This window comes from Tupaia chinensis, unplaced genomic scaffold, assembly GCF_000334495.1.
Source record: "Tupaia chinensis unplaced genomic scaffold, TupChi_1.0 Scaffold140218_1, whole genome shotgun sequence".
Lineage (NCBI taxonomy): Eukaryota > Metazoa > Chordata > Mammalia > Scandentia > Tupaiidae > Tupaia > Tupaia belangeri.
In genome coordinates, this window is record NW_006200097.1 from 1181946 (window position 1) to 1201742 (window position 19797).

The 19797-nt window shown below is 41.0% G+C and overlaps 1 protein-coding gene across 1 annotated transcript in view; it reads left to right on the forward strand.

Annotated features, from left to right (window-relative positions):
• The window catches only part of AMOTL1 (angiomotin like 1), a 107951-nt gene that overhangs the window by 49971 nt on the left and 38183 nt on the right, over positions 1-19797 (forward strand). The window contains exons 6-7 of the mRNA XM_006162572.2: positions 5997-6141; positions 7402-7491. Of these exons, the coding sequence (XP_006162634.1) occupies positions 5997-6141; positions 7402-7491 (235 nt within the window). The remainder of the gene's footprint in view (positions 1-5996; positions 6142-7401; positions 7492-19797) is intronic.

The following is a 19797-nucleotide window of genomic DNA, read 5'->3' on the forward strand; positions in this document are numbered from 1 at the left end:
TTGTTAACACATACTATGGGATGCTTAAGATCTTCTGGACATGGAGAATATGAGGAAGGAGTGATTTTCACTCTGAAGGAATGTACTATCAGAAATAATAGAGCCTGGGGGCCAGCAGACAGCATAGTGGTTAAGGTGCTGGGTTCCCACATGGCCAGTTGCTGTATGAGTCCCAGATGTAGCGACTTAAAACTCATGCCAGGTGCACGTGTGTGCATGTCCAAAATCTCAAGAGAATGGAGGAGAAGGGATTACAGCATGGCCATCCCCTCTTGGAGGTGATTTCAGATTTCCCCTCTGGTGAGCACATAGGCCCTAGAGCAAAAATCTCTCTCTCTCTCTCTCTCTTCAACACAGAGGGAAGGAAGGAAGGAAGGAAGGAAAAATGATAGAGTTTTAGGCTTAAAATTCTTACAGTGATTCTAGCCTAACTTCCCACCCCTTAGAACCCTTGTTTCATGTCCCTACACTAAGATCATTCATCCCCTTTTTGCTTGAATGCTTTCAGAGAAGATGCTCACTACTGGGTACCCAGCACTTCTGAAAGTAAGTTAGGAAATTTTTCCTTGTGTTGAATTAAAGTCGGTATCTCTTCAGCTTCATACATCAGTCCTAGTTCTACCCTCGGTAATCCCACAAAGGAGGCCAGTCCTTTTCCATTACAGCTGTCATTTCTCATGGGAAACACCTGTCCTTGGCCTTTCTCCTGGGGCTTCCTCCAAGCAGGTGGCATATGCCAATTCTTCATTGCTTTACTATTTGAGATGGTAAATATTGCCATAGTGGGACCCCACAGTTTTCAGTGTGCTGAGAGAATTCTTAACAAAAGGAAAGAGTCCATGATCAGCTATAGTTCATCAGTGCCCAACTCTATCCTTAGAAGTTACACATTTCAAGATTATTAATTACTCTGTATCTTTGTCCCATGCAGGGCATACATAGTTCTAGGGTGGAAAGAGCTATTTCTACCCTCAAGGAGTTAGTCAAATCTAATGACTTGCATGAAAATGTGCATGCAAGTCAGAATCCCACGCAGGTGAGTCTAACAGAGAGAGAGACTATAAATCAGATAGGGGAGGTCCCTGAGCGTGATGTAGTTAAGGAAAGCTTCCTGGTTGCCCTGGGCCTGAAAGGATGAACACCACTTTCCTGGTGGACATCTCAGCGGTTAAGAGTGCTTTCAGCTTCCTCAGTGAGTAGGTGAGGCCCTGTGGTCTTGCAGGAACTGTTCTGCAGAATGCCCACTTGCCTGAAAACAGTGGCCACCTTTTATGGATAAAATGAGCATAGAGATGGTGGTATGTTTGGAAGTCATTTCTTTTGAAAAGCAAGTTAAAAGGCTGGGACCAGCAGGTAGTGTGATGGCTAAGGCTCTGGACACTCCCACATGGCCAACCAGGGTTCGAGTCCTGGACCTGGTGGCTTGCTTTCTCATTTTTCCTCTCTCTCTCTCTGTGTATCTCTCTGGTCAAATTAAAATAAATTAATTAATAAATAAAATTAAATAATTCTTTTAAAAAAAAAGGAAAGAAAAGCAAGTTAAAAGGCAGGATTTGGGGTAGAACTATGAACAGGATTCAGGACACACCGTTTTCTGTGCTGCCACATCACCACCAATTCTGTGTAAGACACTGGCCTTGTTGAAAGCAAAGACTGGAGGTACCAACCCTAGTTCCAAGAGGCCTTTGGGAAAATATCATGGGACCAAAAGGAGCCTTGATACTCTCAGCTTTGTCCCGTTTAGCTGCCCCTAAACAGAAGTCCTGATGCTCCCTAGCCTCTTTGTTGGTGTCTTCTTTGATATATCAGCTTCATTGTGATCTCTGGGGGCCACTGCCCATAATCTCTTTTTCCCTCATTTTCTTTTTCTTAACTTATTTTTTCCATCAGAAAGAGAGAGAAACAGGCACCTCTTAATAGAGTCTTCTTGCCACAATCTACCTCAAGTCTCAGCTGTTCTAGATCACAAACAAACAGAGTGTGCCTGGCATGCTTGGGCAGGTCCCAGGACACAAACGCAGGACCTTTTGCATGTGGGTCCAGTGTGTTATCACTGTGCCATCATCCACAATAGGTCTTCTTCCTTATGTTTTTGGCTTTTTAGCTTTGGAACCATTAGTTTTAGTCTCTGTCCCTGTTCTTCCATCCTACTTTCTCCTAGTATGAACCTCCCCATCCTTGGCCTTCCAGTCTTCTGCTGAACTCCTTAAGCGACCTTCACTGTATGACTTTATCTGTCATCTGTGCACTGATGACACTGAGACTGCTCTCCTGACTTTCAGAGCTGCATTGCTACCTGCTTCCTGGAAGTCTTTGCCAAGATGTCTGCAACTTCTTGAACACGGTGCCCCAAAACCTGACAGGTTTTCTTTCTTTGGTAAACCTCTTTGTCTTACAATCATTTATCATGGTTAAGTCTCATTATCCCATCTTCTAACCTATGAACCTGTACGTGATCTTCAATTTTTCTCTCCTCTACTGCCCACACCCACTCACCAACACCTGTGGATTCTGCTTGTTGCTGTTATTGAAATTTGTCCTTTCTGTTGTCCCAATTCTTGTCTTTGGCATCTGTCACTGAACTATTTAGATTAACTTTTTACCTGAACACCTTTAATCTTGTTTCCTCTTCTCACTCTCTACTCTCCTATCCCATTCTTTAGTTTTATCTTCATACAAACTGGTAAGATCATGCTTCCTTCTCATAATCTTCCCCTCCCCAACACCTCCTACCCTCATGATTCTCCTTTGTCCATGAAGTTCTTCTTCATGGCTCTAGCTCCTGCCACTTCCACCTTGCTCTCACCACTGGGCTAGCTGTCACGTCAAAGATGTACACTTACTTTCATGGCTCTGTGCCTTGGCTCATGCCCTGTCTTCTGCCTAGAATGCCACAGCCCTTTGACCTTTTCTGCCTGACAAATTCCTCTTCTTTAAGACTCATTTTAAATGACATTTTATCTAAAATCCTTTTTTTTTCTTTTTTAAAAAATTTGCCTGGGGACCAACAGTTAGCGTAATGGCTATGTCGCTGGACTCCCACGTAGTCGACTGCGGTTTGCGTCCTGGACCCGGTGGCTTAAAACTCACGCCAGGCATGTATGCATGCGTGCCCGAGATCCCGAGAGAGAATGAAGGAGAAGGGATTGCGGCGTGGCCATCCCCCCTGGGGGGTGATTTTTTGCTTTCTGTCTCTCTGTCTCTGTCTGGCGAGCGCACGCGCTCTATAGTGAAAAGCCTCTATTAAAAAAAAAAGATTTGCCTGGAGGGTATGTATGTTTACCAGACACAGGCAGAGAGAGAGAGGGAGAGAAGACAGAGAAAGTACCCCTGAATGGGGTGTGGTCAGGCCGCAATCCCTTCTCCTCCATTTCTCCACCCTATTAGGATTGGAGCATGCATGCACACATGCCCAGTTGTTTTTCTAGCTGCCAGGGCTGAGATTCAAACCACACAGTCAGTCATGTGAATCCAGCTCCTTAACCACTAGGCCATGGAGCCACCCTACTGAAATATTATTATTATTTTTAAAAGACATCCCTTCTTGGAGCCAGCAGGTGGTGTGGCATTTAAGGTGCTGGATTCCTATGTGTTTAACCACAGTTAGAGTCCTGGACCCCATGGCTTGAAAATCATGCCAGGCACATGTGTGTGTGTGTGCCCAAAATCCCAAGAGGAGAATGGATGAGAAGGAATTAAGGTGTGGCCAACCCCCTTGTAGAGGGATGATTTCTCAGTTTCCTCTCTCTCTCTCTCTCTCTCTCTCTCTCTCTATGTCCAGTAAGTGTATGCACCCTATGGCAAAAACCTAAAGAAAAAGAAAAAGAAATTCCTCACCCTTGTAAAACTAATTACTTTATCTCTAGCAGAGTATTTCAACATCATATCCCATATCACATAGCATTATAGAAGCACATGTGTCTGGGTACAGACCTCCTAAAGGTCAGGAATCTCCTTACTTATTTCTGTGTCCTTGGCACCCAGAAGGATTTCTGATACATTGTAAGTGAATAGGGAATATATGTTTGGATATTAATTATTTATAGAAGTCTAGGTAGGACTTTCTCATCTGGGCAATTAGGGTTCAGAAAAGTAGGTGCCAGGCTCCTGGTGACATGACTCTCCTGTGGAGGGACCAAAAACATGGTTCTGGTTTCTTGGTACCCATTGAGGGGTCCCTGTGCTTTCAGCCTTTATAGCTAAGTCTCTCATCCCAATTGCTAGCAGCAGTGCACCAAGCTTCCATATTTGTGGGGAGTCTCACCCAGTCTGTACCCCTTCTGCATGGCTGTTAGACAGCAGTAACATGGGCTTTATTAATATCTGCCTCAAAGACATGCTATTATTATAGACTCCTGTTATAGCAGTTGTAACTACTTGCTATAGAATTATGTGTTTTATAGGTGGAAGCCTTCCTAGTTATAGTTTTCCATTCAATGAAATACACACACACCAAAAAGTGGTTTTAATCCTGTATATGTCAGGCACATTTGTTCATACAAATGTATAGGTACAAATCAATTAATTCTTTTTTAAATTTTTATATATTTATTTATTTACTTCTTCCATGAAAGAAAGGAACAGAAAGAGAGACAGAGTCAGAGACAGAGACAGAGAAACAGGCACTTCCAACAGGATCCCCATGCTGTGATCCACCCCCAGCATTGGCTAGCCTGTATCATGAGGCACGGGTGCCTGGCATATTCAAGGAGGTCCCAGGACATGAACCCAGGATCTTTTCTATGCAAGTTCAGTCGCATTATCACTGGACCACCACTCGATCTTCATTAATTCCTTACATAGATCATTTTACAGACAAAGGAGTAAAAATGCAAAGTAATGAAGCCTCTATGCAAGGGGATTTTATGTTCCTTTGGGAATAGGTAGAAAAGTCTCTGAAAAGAGCATTGCACTTGGAGTCTAGAAAACTGGTTTTTAGTTACAGTCCTTTAGTTTTTCTGTACTTTAGTACTGCCTTTATGTTAACTAGAAATACTGATAGTAGTGGTAAATCACTGTACAAAATATAAGAGACTTAAGTTATATTTTATTGCTATAGAATTATGTGTTTTATAGGTGGAAGCCTTCCTAGTTATAGTTTTCCATTCAATGAAATACACACACACCAAAAAGTGGTTTTAATCCTGTATATGTCAGGCACATTTGTTCATACAAATGTATAGGTACAAATCAATTAATTCTTTTTTAAATTTTTATATATTTATTTATTTACTTCTTCCATGAAAGAAAGGAACAGAAAGAGAGACAGAGTCAGAGACAGAGACAGAGAAACAGGCACTTCCAACAGGATCCCCATGCTGTGATCCACCCCCAGCATTGGCTAGCCTGTATCATGAGGCACGGGTGCCTGGCATATTCAAGGAGGTCCCAGGACATGAACCCAGGATCTTTTCTATGCAAGTTCAGTCGCATTATCACTGGACCACCACTCGATCTTCATTAATTCCTTACATAGATCATTTTACAGACAAAGGAGTAAAAATGCAAAGTAATGAAGCCTCTATGCAAGGGGATTTTATGTTCCTTTGGGAATAGGTAGAAAAGTCTCTGAAAAGAGCATTGCACTTGGAGTCTAGAAAACTGGTTTTTAGTTACAGTCCTTTAGTTTTTCTGTACTTTAGTACTGCCTTTATGTTAACTAGAAATACTGATAGTAGTGGTAAATCACTGTACAAAATATAAGAGACTTAAGTTATATTTTAATCCGTACATTCCCAATCTTGGTACAGAATATTGGCTTTTACAGGTGACCTCAGATGTCTGGCCAGACTTGTTATTTCCAAGATCCTAACACAGCCCTTAGAAGGCAGGTGGAAAAGTGAAGTGACCCCGCTATTTGGTGGCCATGAAGCTTGAGATGCAGAAAGGCCATGTTGACGATAAAACCTTCACACGTTGAATCTCAGGGTATCAGTATCACTAAAATACAGCATGAATGTCCAATGACCCACTTTAATGCCAGTTCTTTCTTTTAGTTTGAAAAAGAACTTCAGAGAATTTCGGAAGCCTACGAGAGCCTGGTCAAGTCCACCACCAAGCGAGAGTCACTGGACAAGGCGATGAGAAACAAATTAGAAGGCGAGATTAGAAGACTTCACGATTTCAACAGAGACCTTCGAGGCATGTCAAGTTCTGTCTGATTTTTCTACCCTAAACTACTCATGTGGTTAACAGCTTGACCACAGGTCCAAATAGCTTTGCCATAAGTGCTATTCTACTACCTGGGGAAGGGGAGAGTTTCTCAAAATGCAGAGCTGTTCTTCCCTGCTTCAGTGTTTGGGGCAACTTTGGCCTCAGAAATGACAGCCTATGTACATGAGTCTGTGAAAGGAAGGCGTCTGTGTGCAGTTCCTTCTTGCTTTAAAAGTGTACCTCACTGTGACTCATGACTGTGAACAGGAATGTTGCAAAGACCAGTGTTAGATGCACAACCATTCCACATCAGACTGAGTCATTTGGTAACAGTCTTTGAAGGCCACACTTAATTCTTGCTAGGTGTTGTATAGAAGACAGAAATGGACATACATTCTTCCACGGAGGTGGGGAAGAAACCCACAACTGTAAAAGGAGTAGACAGATAATACCTTCTGAAAGATGGGAGCCACCTGCTGCAGGATCTTGGCTATCCCCCATGTGCACCATGATTTAACCCTCAAATTCTACTTCAGTTCCCATCAGGCAAGCCATGTGCAGTTCATTTCAATGAATGTGCACCACGATTTAACCCTCAAATTGTACTTCAGTTTCTGTCAGGCAAGTCATGTGTTAAAACACTCCCATATTAGTAGACCGCAACAAGTAGATCCTACTTTGCTATTACTCCAAACTCTTTTCTGTTGGGTATCATTACCCCAATAAATACTTGTTGAGATGGTTTACTTACTTGAATAAGTGAAGGTTTACCAAGTGGTTTGAGCAAACAGAATAGGTAATTTTGACTTGTTTTGGTATATATTTGTCATTTTTCTCCTTTTCAGTTCTGAAGTACAGATAGCAGTCACGGGTTAAAACACAGGGCTGATGGATCACGGTTAGACTAGGGCTGGGTTGAGAGCAAGGAGACCACATTTCTTTGCGGAGGCTTTCAGCTGCAGGTTTGCCTGCCTTAGAAGCAGTGAAGTGGTTTTCTGTCAGAGACCATCTTTAGTTGCCTACTGCTGGTGCCTTCCATTAGATTGTGGGAAGACACAGCATGGCCTCTGAAAGCTTTGCTTTTATATTTTGGAATGTACTTATTGTTCCTCCCCAAGAACTGCTCAGCTTTGGCTCCTGCCTGAGCATCTCCTCCTGCCTAGTTCTTGGCACCTATTTCATTTCTCGGTTAGGTAATAACTTAAATCTACATGTATTTCTTTTTAATCATCTCCTCTTTGTTTATAGATCGACTGGAGACAGCCAATAGGCAGCTCTCCAGCAGGGAATACGAAGGACACGAAGACAAAGCCGCGGAGGAGCACTATGCTTCCCAGAGTGAGTCTCTATGTTTATTTACCCTCAAGTTGGTATTTCAAAAACCATGGGCCTGACAAAAGAATCACATTAGCTTGAAGTAGGGTTTTTGCTATTTGCTTTTTGTTTGCTAGTTTAACAAACAACCTATTGGCCTCAGATGAGGTTCTCCTGAGTCTGCCAGAGACAGAGCTGAGGTTGATACATATTATTTCAGTAATGTTTATTCTGTGCTTCTGGCTGACAGTGTCTCTGTCTCTGTGAGACCCTCCCAGGAATAGCAATATTACAGTATTTTTCTGGTGGTCATACTTTAAACAAGTTACAACCTCTTTTCTCTAGGAAAGGGAAGGAGGCCTAGTGGGGTTTGATTCTCTTGTCGGATTTTGTGCCCATGCAGGTTGTAGAGTTTTAGGCTAGCTTGCAGTGTGCATGCCTGCTAAATGACTACCTTATGTAGCTCCATAGATGAAACTCATTTCCAGAAGTTGTGGAGTCCATTTCAGCCGAGAATACTGAATAGTGGCTTTGGAAGCCTCTAGATTTATTAGGAGAATATTTTATTAATTTTGTCAGAGGCAACTGATAGGATAAAATAGGTTTTGAGAAACCATTGATTAAGGTTTGAATTACTACAAAGTCATTGCACATGCCAACAAATTTTTTTTAGAGATTTTTGCTATAGTGTGCATGTGCTTGCCAGAGAGACAGAAAGTGAGAAATCACCCCATGGCCGCGCTGCAATCCCTTCTCCTCTAGTCTCCTCTCAGGATTTTGGACACACACACACACACACACACACACACACACACACACATGCGCACACGTGCACACGCACGCGGCTGACATGAGTTTTAAGCCACTGGATCTGGGAGTCAGACTGCAGTCGACTACGTGGCAGTCCAGCGATGTAACTTTAAACCACCTGCTGGTCCCAAGCGAGTAATTTTTTTTAAATGTTTTATTTCTTCTGTGAGAAAGAGAGAAAGATAAGCAAGTGACAATTTAGTAGGACTTGGTAACCAATTGAATATTGACAGTGAAAGAGATGTGACTAGAGCAACTGGACAGATAGTCACTCTTACCAAAAAAGGCAGGAGGAGCTGGTAGGGATTAGATAATGAGTTAAGGTTTGAGCACAATGAGTCACCTCAGTTGTGGCCCTTAGCTCATAGAACAGGTGTAACAATAGAAGCAGAGGTACCCAGAAGGCTGTCTATCAAGCTTTCATTTATTATGTGGGTACAGGATGGCCAGCAAAAATTATCACCTCTCTTCATAGTCATTAATGTGTTTCATTATATGTATTCTTTCAGAAACTATTGTTAGAGCAAATTTCAGACCTCTGGTAATTGTAATTATGAATATTGTTCACTCAGAGGAGCCATCCTTTTCCAATGAGTCTTCAGGATTCTAGGACTTGGTTAAGAGAAAGGCAAGACAGCGTAGCAATAGTAGTGACAGAGCTAAATAATGCAGAACAAGGAACCGAGGCCAGGTCAGGAGGCTCCTAACAGCCGTCTTGGCCTGTGGAGAAGCCAGAGGCACAGAGGAGGCAGAGAGTGGCGAGCTCATCTTCTCTGTTAGTGCTCACAGTGAAGCCAGGGGTCTGCGTCTGAGAACACCCAAGCAACCCTTGCGGCAGGAACAGCAGATGGGATGTGAAAGCTCTCAGTTGACAGAGGAGGTCCTGGCCCGATTTCTAAATTTCCTGGTTGCTGAAGGCAGTATTTTTTTTTTAAACTGAGCTCTGCTCTTACACTAGAGCCTGATAAAGGCAGTGGTGGAATGCACAGGTGATCATTACTTTGTTCTGAAAGTCGCGGTGGTCATTAGACAGGTCTGTTGTGGTTTTCTCCATCCCAAATTTTGTTTATATTAAAAATCTTAGGGAATTAATGTGCTTAGGAGTTTGATGAGGAAATTGTTTTCTTTATCACCTCATTGTGGTGTAACATTTTCTGTAGTGCATTCAATGCCTCATTTGTTTATTTTTTGATTTTGCTTATTGGTTTTTTAAAACATGTTTATAGTTTATATAGGATAGTGATGTCAAAGCCAAATTACTCCTGAAAAAATGGGGCCTCCGGCCAGCTCCTGTTTAGCCTGACCATGGAATTGGGCTTCTTGTTCTTTAATTTAACTGGGGTTCCCTCTTTTCCTGTTCACTTATTCGCCTCATGCATGCATGCACCCTCACACCCTAGATGTAGGTTACTGTCTGCTAAAGGCAAAGTCCCTGGGAATGTCTATTATTCTTTGCTGTGTCTTTTCAGGCAGTGAAACTTTTAACTGTTTTTTTCTGAAAATTGATATCTCTGCAGAATTTCTATCAGCTTTAGGCCAGAAAGCCAAAAATAAAATAGTAGCTATGGGGAAACTATACTAGCAGGAGTGAAATTTCATCTTATTGGGGTTTTTAAATAGATGTGTCAAGGCCTTGTTACGATCTTGGAGCTAGCGGGCCCTGATTAGCTCTGACATGCTCATGTTATTCCAGAATAAACCGAGTGTTGTTGATAGATGCCCAAGAACGTATCTCCACCCCTTGGGGATTTTCTCGGTGCTTCAGGGTCAGCGTATCTGGTTAAACTGCAGTCTACGAGAATTTGATTCTGGCTGTTAATTTTGCACCTTTTAATGGAAAAAAGATTCTTGGACGGGTCGTGATTCATATAAAACAACACATTTAGGAATAATGGATGCAAATGAGTCAAAATTATATGGGGACGGGTAGTGATTCATATAAAACAACACATTTAATGGATGCAAATGAGTCAAAATTATATGGATTTGACTTCCCTTAAAATTCTTATGGATTTAAAAATTAACAGAAAAAAATGTGTGGAGCCTCACAGTTTTAAAAATAACATTATTTTGGGACCAGCAGATAGTGTAATGATTATTTTGCTGGATTCCCATGTAGTCAACTGTGGTTTGAGTCCCAGACCCAGCAGCTTAAAACTCACTCCGAGCATGTGTGTGTGCATGCTCAAGATCCCGAGAACAGAATGGAGAAGGGATTGCGGCGTGGCCATCCCCCCAGGAGGTGATTTCTCTCTTTCTATCTGTCTTTTCAGTGAGCACACACACCCTATAGCAAAAATCTCTCTAAATATAAATAAACAAACAACTAAATAAATAAATAAAAACAATATTTTGCCATTTTCATCATCAGCTTACTCTTGGATCTTATTTTAAGGTGCTTTGGTCTTCTGTCTCTTATAGGACATAAAAAAGACAAATAATTTCCTAAGAGAAAAATGCCTGTTTTGTATACTTTTGTAAGGTCTTGTGTGAAACACAGAAGAGAAATTACAATGACAAACATTCACTCTGCTGTCCCACATGGAGCAAAAGAGAGTGTTCTGAATCCTCGTTGGGTTTCGTTATATCAGATGTCATGGGTTTCTCTGAAGCTTTATTAGGAAGGAAGAACAGATGCTGTCACATGTAGGCATTCTGGTTACCTCCTCTCCCTGGGCCCGCCAGTGCTCCCAGCCTCTCCTGACCCTAGTCTGCTTGGCACAGTACTTACAGTACTCTGCATTCTCTGTGGTCTTCATTTATTTGTACGAATCTCTTCTATTAGACGGGAGAGCCATATTCATCCCCAGCCAGTATTTATCCTCATCCTCTATAATCCACCTTTATGTGCCTGGCACTCAATAAATGTTTACTGAGAGAAAGAGTAAAAATGGAATATCCAGGCCAGTGGTGGTGTGGTGGTTGGAGGGCCTGGATTCCACTTGCTGATGACATGGTTCAAGTCTCAGACTCATTGGCTTGAAAACCACACTGGGTGCCCAAACTCCCAAGAGGGGAGAATGGAAGAGAAGGGCCATACCTCCTTGGGGGAGACTTTCTCACTTCCCTTTTCTCTCTTACTCTCTTTCTTTCGCTGTCTGACATGCACATGAATCCTAGAGCAAAAAAAAAAAAATTTTCTTTTTTAGAATTATTTTTTATTTAACTTCATTTATTTTAATTTGACCAGAGAGAGACAGAATGAGAGAAAGAGGGAAAGTGAGAAAGCAAGCTACCAGGTCTGGGACTCAAACCGGAGTCAGCTGTGTGGGAGTCCAGCACCCGTAAGCACCAAGCCAACCACCAAGCCACCTGCTGGCCCCTAGAGCAAAAAATTTTTTAAAGATGGAAAATCCAGGGTCAGCAGGTGACGTAGTTAAGGCACTAGACTCTCATGTGATTGACTGCAATTTGAGCCCTGGACCTGGCCATTTGACACTCACCCTGGGCACGTGTGTGTGTGTGTGTGTGTGTGTGTGTGTACACCCAAAGTCACAGAGGGAGAATGGAAGAGAAAGGAATGTGGCATGGCCCTCTTTCCTGGGGGATGGTTTCTCACTCTGCCTCTCTTTCTCTCTCTGTCTCTCTGGTGAATGCACACATCATATAGCAAATATATCTCAGAAAATAAAAAAGGAAATCCTAGTAACAACGGACTTGAAATTCTTCTTTTACATAATCAATCTCAATGTGTTCCTTTTCATTTGCTGTCCTCAGTCACATTGGGAGGTACCCCAGGCCGTCCTGTTGTTTCAAGACATTCAGAGAAATGATGAAAAGAACAACTATCAGAACAAAAACAGTTTAAAAATTCCCACATTTTGGGACCAGCAGTTGACATAATGGCTATGTCGTTGGACTCCCTTGTAGTCAACCATGGTTTGAGTCCCAGACCTGGTGGCTTAAAATCACGCCGGGCACATATGGGTGTGTGCCCAAGATCCTGAGAAGAGAAGGGATTGCAGCGTGGTCATCCCCCTGGGGGGGTGATTTCTTGTTTTCTGTCTCTCTGTCTGTCTTTGTGGTGAGCACATGCACCCTATAGTAAAAACCTCTCCAAAAAAAAAAAAAAAATACCACATTTATTCTTTTGCCTTCCTCTTCCTTTTTATCCAAGCATGAAGCATTCTGGGTAAGGAGAATTTTTTTTATTATTTAGTACGTTAGTATTTTTCAAAGAAGTTGATACTAACATGGTTCATTTCTGGCTCCCTTGATTCCATCTCTGTTTTCTGCCACAGATGTGCTGAAGCTGAGAATAGTCTGTGGTCAATAAAAGTGTAAGGAGTAACCAGCCAGGTACTCACAGTGACCAACGCCAGACCAAACTGGACATCAGAGGTTAGCACCATGGGCCTAGGGAAGGAGTTGTCCAGGAAGCCTGTCCAGGAAGCCTACCAGGGTGTCATCATTTTGATCAAGAAAATTATCTTGCCCTGAATAAACTGGTTCCCCCTTAAAGATGACTTCTACATTTAGTAGGCCTGTGTAGTTCTAAAAATGAGAGTTTTGTAGACACAGGCTGCAGCAAATAGTCTTGGATAGGCTGCAGCAAATAGTCTTGGATCAGCTGCTACCTCTTCTGATTCTCAGTGTATCACTACTTGCTCAGTGACCTGAGGTTAGATGCTTAATGTTCCTGCAGCTCCATGTTTAGGTAGTAGAGGAGCGCATCTCCCAGTTAGCTTAGATCTGAGGGGTGACCAGTGATAGGAAATGTGGAGAAGAATTCATAGAATACATTTCTTCTACAGCACTTCTTCCAGCCTCCTTGCTTCTATTTCTGCACTTACCTTCTCTGGAAAGACCTGCCAATTTTCAGGGTAGGGAAATGGGCTCTGTTCCCAAAAGATCTCCGCCTGGCTTCCAGGGCCTTGCTGAATTTGGAAAGCAGAACATGTGAGTGCTTAAGCCCACTTGATCAACCTTGACAGGCAGCACTGAGAAACTTCAAACCAACATGACAGCCAGAAGCGCCCGCAGTCTGCAGGGCATCTGTTTTTGTTCAATCAAATCTTCTCCCCAAGTGTGAAAATTAATGTTACTCAATTTAGGCTCAAATTAGGCTCTGATTTTCTGTACTTAAAGAATGGAGCTAATTGAAGAACTGTCGTCTCTGGTCACATGTTGATGTCTGGTCTCTAACAAATAAACCTGGGTTATGCTTTTCACATTGTTGGTTTTAAAATTATTTATTTGCTTGTCGTTCCTGTTTAAGCTTGAAAAATCAAGTGTCAAAAACTTACAGTCCACATTCCTTAACACTACATAGCTAGGTGGATAGATGTTATGAGTAACTACAGACTGAAGAACATATTGAAATCCATTTGTATTTCCTTTTATTAGTGTTTTAAAGTATATGTATGTGCAATTACACACAAATACATATACTAACTTGAATACTTTAAAATAAAATTGTATCTAATTTTATATTCTATTTTTAAACTTAGCATTATATTGCAATTAATGTATTATAATAATTTCCATTTGTGTGTATGTGTATATATATATATATATTATTTAATATATAACATTTAATTTGCCAGAAGGCACATGTGCTTGCTGTTAACAGAGAAATAGAAAGCAAGAAAGCACCCCATGGGAAATGGACACACCACAATCTGGTCTCCACCTCTTTCTCCTTTCAGATTCCAGACACACATGCACGTGTGCTACTGTGGTTTTCCAAGCCACCAGGCCTGGAATTTGAACCACAGTTGCCCATGTGGAAATCTAGCTGCCACAACCACTAGCCTAGCTCTGTTTACTTTTTTTTTTTTTAATATGTATGTGTTAAATCATTCTTGGTTTTCCTGTTTTTATAGTAATTTTTATTGTACTTTCTAATTTCTATTTAATAATTATACATATCTGGTGGTCTATTTGCATTTCATGTGGCATCAGGTAAACCACACTTTCCCCAACAATTTGTTCAATCATCAGCTTAACTCAAATGTTAGTTGCTTAGAGAAAAACTTCCTGAGATAGGGTTGATTATAACATATTCCTTTGGTATACTCCCCCAACACCCTGTCCTTTTTCCTTTGTAAACATTGATCTCATGTGTAGTAAGTAACTCTTCAGATCGATATTTTGTCTTCCCCCACTAAACTGCATGTACTCTCAGGGCAGGGGTCCTATGTCTCATCTTCATCGTTGTTAAGTCCCAACTTTGTGTATTTCCAGAACCTGGCATGGCTCCTAGTATTTAGAGGCATTTAATAGATATTTGTTGGTTGTCGAATACAATGATGATTATTATCATTTATGAAAACAAGCAGGGGGGGACCAGCAGATGGCAGGGTGGTTAAGGTGTTGGGCACTCCCACATGGCTGATCATGGTTTGAATTCTGGACCTGGTAGTTGGTTTCTCACTTTCCCTCTCTCTTTGTCTGTCTCTCTCTGGTCAAAATAAAAATAAATAAATGAATAAACAAAATTAAATAATTAAAAAAAGAAAAAGAAAACAAGCAGGTACAGGATACCTACCAAAAACTAGTTGTGTTCTAGACCAAGAGGCAGCAAACTCTTACTGTGTAGAGCCAGATGGTAAATATTTCCATCTTTAAGGGCCACGACCACTCAGCTCTGTGCCTTAGTCCAAAAGGACCATCTCTCTCCAGATCCCATCACAGAGGATCCATAAACAAATGGGTGTAGCTGTAAAATCTGTTTATGGGAGCAGGCCACAGTTTGCTGAGCTCCATTCTTGGCACTAATCATTGAAGGGAAGGGAGACGGAATGCCAGAAAAAGGAAAAATATTGAAGGAGGATGCAAAATAAAGAACTTCGAAATACTACCTAGCTTACTCTATAAATTGCCTTAATATATACATCAGGACATAATTGTTATTTTCTTTCTTAATTCCATACCAGGGGACCAAGATTATTATCATTTTAGAAAAACTGAGACAATATAGAAATGCAGTCACAAATCTTACTTGCCCAGTGAGAATCCAAAATTAGCTAATGATGGAGGCAGGGCTGGATGGGACTAGCCCTGTGGTTAGTTAGCCATGAGAGTTAATTGCCTAGATAGTGAGACCTTAGGGGTGCCTCTTTCAGAGGGGCCATAAATTTCTACCTGAAGCCTCCTACTGTGAGAAGAAGACTGCAGGTCTAAATATCACCTTTGGTGAGGACCTGGAAGTTGTAAATCTGGTCATTGCAATGCATGAGTCTTCTGAACCAGAGGTCAGTGGGTGGCCATCTGATGAAAACTGGGGAACAGTGTCTCTGGAGGCTGTTGATCTGCTGGTTCAGTTTATCCTCAGGTGGAGTTGCAGGTCTGCTCTCTGATATCTATCCTTCAAGTCCAAGGCAGCCTGAGTGTGGTAATTAACAACCGGGTAACAGTCTCCCATAATAATTGAGTTCTCACAGTGAGCTGAACACTGTGCTCACCTCTGTAGGTACATTGTCTCTTACTCCTCCAAAAACTCTTTCTAAAAGCTAATTAATGAATTCATTTCTTCCATGAGAGAAAAAGAGACAGAGAGAGAGGTACCCCAATAGGGTCCTTAACGCCACTATCCACCCCAGTATCTGCCAGCTCTGATCATGGGCATGTGCATGCCTGGTACGCCTAGTGGAAAGTCCCTGAATGCAAACCAGGACCCTTTCATATGTGTCTGACTGCTTTACTGTGACACCCCTATCTAACCAGAAGAGTTCACATTTTTTCCCTGAGAAGAATCTTGAAAGTAAAACATCAAATTTTTTTTGTTCCAGAAAGTTTGCAAATTATTTAGCCCAGTGGTGTAACTTCGTATTAATGTGTACAGATTTTCTCAAGTGAGTTCTAAATATTGGAATTAACATTCTGTGCCTCTTCTATATCTATTTTGTTTATACACAGAGAGAATATTATTTATTGTTTACATTTAATTGTAGTACATCTCCATAGCACAAAATATAGGTTTTCAAAAACATACATTATGTTACAATCAAATCAAGGATATTACTGTATACATCTTTTCCCTCTGAGAACTTTACATTCTCATGTCTGTCAAGTACTACCTCCATAAGTCTCTTGCACAAACCTCAATTGTCCACCCCCTCCTCTGTTGTGTCTGGTATCCACTTATCTTTCCTACCAATATATCTTCAGGCTTTCCATTTCTGCCATAGAGGGTGGATGTTGGATATATATTGAGCAGGGATACTGTGTTTGTCTTTCATAGTCGGCTTACTTCACTTAAATATTCTCTCAGGCCATCAGAAGAGTCATAATGTATTTTTCTATGCAAAAAATGCTGACTTTTTTGATGACCCAATATGTTCTTCCCTTTTGTATCAACTAACAGGATCATATTTTTTATTATGCAGAGTAATATTTCATAGTGTACATGTGCCACATCTTTTCAGTCTAGTTATCTGTTCTTGGGCACTTGGGTTGATTCTATGTCTTAATAATTGCAAATAATGACATGATTAAAATGCATGTGCAAGTGTCTTTCTGTTTTCCTGTCTTTGGGGTAAATTTCAAGGAGTAGGATTATTGGGTCAAACAGAAGTTCCATTTATAGGTTTTTAAGGAACCTCCGTATTGTTTTCCATAGCGGTTGTACCAATTTGCATTCCCACCAGCTGTGCTGGAGGGTTCTCTTTTTTCTTTTTTAATTTTCTTTTCATTATCATAATCTTGTTTATATTACATTGAATCACATATAACTTTACAGTGTACTACATTTCTTTTTCCAGAAGGAGTTCATATCAGTCAATACAAAGACATTAAAATCCCCATCATCATCACCCAATAGTTTTTCATTTTTTCCCAGATTATTATTATTATTCCAACTATTTTTTTGAGAAGTTTTGTTTGTTTGTTTGTTTGTTTTGCTATAGGGCGCATGCGCTCACCAGACAGACAGAGAAAGATAGAGAGACAGAAAGAGAGAAATCACCCCCCAGGGGGGATGGCCACACTGCAATCCCTTCTCTTCCATTCTCCTCTCGGAATCTTGGGCACGCATGCACACACAACCGGCGTGAGTTTAAGCCACAGGGTCCGGAACTCCAACTGCAGTCAACTAAGTGGGGGTCCAGCGACATAGCCATTACGCTAACTGCTGGTCCCCCAACTATTTTTTTAAACATTGAATCACTACTTATCATTTTGCTTGTAAGAAGACTTTACCAGACATGAAATACTTCTCAGACCTGTCCAGTTGAGAATACTATACACGTCATCATCAACAGGTAATAAACCATATCTGAATCCCACTCATGTCATGTCTCTCTATTTGTTCTCTTGCTATTTGTTCTCTCTCTATTTGTTCTCTCTCTATTTGTTCTCTGCCCCATCCCACACTGTCTTATCATCACTAACTATTTTCAATGCTTTCATGCCCTCTAATATTTCAATCTCTACCATAAAGTATGGATAGTTGATATATATTAAGTGGATACATACAATATCTTTCTTTCATATCCTGGCTTACTTCACTCAGCAATAGATCCTCCATATCCGACCACTTTCTATCAAATGCCAGGGTCTCGTTTTTTATGGCTGAGTAGTACTCCACAGAGTATATGTGCCACACTTTTTTCAATCCATTCATCTGTTTATGGGCATCTGGGTTGGTTCCATGTCTCAGTGATCGTAAATAAAGCTACAGTAAACATTGATGTGCAAGCGCTTTTCCAACTGAGCATTCTCCTCTCCTTTGGGTAGATACTCAGAAGTGGGATTACTGGATCAAATGGTAGTTCTATTTGTAGATCTTTGAGGAACCTCCATAATGTTCTCCATAGTGGCCAAACCAGTTTACATTCCTACCAACCTTGTAGGAGAGTTCCCTTTTCACTAGATCCCTGCCAACACTTATCACTTTTTATGTTTTTGATTGTTGCCATTCTGACATGGGTTAAGTCTCATTGTGGTTTTAATCAGCATCTCCCTTATGATAAGGGATGTTGAGCATTTCCTCATATGCTTTTTGGCTGTTCATATGTCTTCCTTAGAGAGATTTTTTTTCAGCTTATTTTCTCATCTTTTAATTGGGTTAATCATTTTATTTTGTGTAAGGCGCTTGAGTTCCCTGTGTATTCTGGTTATCAGTCTCTTCTCTGAGGCATATTTTACAAAAATATTCTCCCATTCTAAGGGTTGTCAATTCACACTTGTGACTATGTCCTTTGGTGTGCAGAAACTCTTAGTCTGATATAGTCCCATTTGGTTTTTTTTTTGGGGGGGGGGATTATTGTCTGTGCTTTGGCAGTCTTATTTAAGAAGTCTTTGCCTACTCCAATGTCTCCCGGAGTTTCCCCAGCATTTTCCACCAGTAGTTTTATAGTTTGAGGTCATAGGTTCAGATCTTTGATCCATTTTGAGTTGACTTTTGTTAATGGTGAAAGATGAGGTTCAGTTTTATCTTTCTGCAGGTTGATACCCAGTTTTTCCAGCACCTTTTACTAAAGAGGTTTTCATTTTCCCAATGGATTGACTGATATCCTTTGTCAAAAATCAGTTGGCTGTAAGCTTTGGGGTTTATTTCTGAGGTCTCTGTTCTATTCCATTGGTCCACATGTCTGTTTTTGTGCCAATACCATGCTGTTTTGATGATCACAGCTTTATAGTATATCTTGAGACCAGGGAATGATATGCCTCCCTCTCCACTCGTCTTGCATAGGATTGCTTTGGCATTATGAGGTCTTTCATGATTCTAGACAAATTCTGTGATTTGTCTTTTCTAGATCTGTGAAGAATAAGTTGTATTTTGCTCGCAATTGCATTAAATATGTAGATTAATTTGGGTTGAATTGCCATTTTGATTATGTTAATTCTTCCAATCCAGGAACATGGAATGTCCTTCCACTTTTTTATGTTGCTTTCAATTTTTTTTTTAAAAATATTTTCATAGTTTTCCTTATAAAAATCTTTGACTTCCTTAGTTAGGTTTATCCCTAGTTATCTTATACATTTTGTGGCTATGGTGAAAGGGATTCCTTTCTTCAACCTTACCTTGTTCAACTTTTGTTCATATATAGAAATGCTATAGACTTTTGGAGGTTGATTTTGTATCCTGCCACTTTACTATATTCACTTATTACTTCCAGAAGTTTTTTCATGGAGACCTTTGGGTCTTCTAAGTATACCATCATGTCATCTGTGAATAAAGATATTATCGACTCTTTGCCTATTTGAATGCCTTTTATATTGTTCTCTTTTCTGATTGCCTTAGCTAAGACTTCCAGCACTATGTTAAAAAGCAGTGGAGAAAGTGGGCAGCCTTGCCTAGTACCAGTTTTTAGTGGAAACATTTTCAGCTTTTCCCCATTCAGTATAATGTTGGCTGTAGGCTTTTTTTATTTTTATTTTTTAGAGGTTTTTGCTATAGGGCACAGAGAGAGACAGAGACAGAAAGTGAGAAATCACCCCCCAGGGGGGATGGCCATGCCGCAATCCCTTCTCCTCCGTTCTCCTCTCAGGATCTTGGCCACGCACGCACACACGCCTGGCGTGAGTTTTAAGCCACTGGGTCCGGGATGTGAACGGCGGGTGACTCCCAGGGGG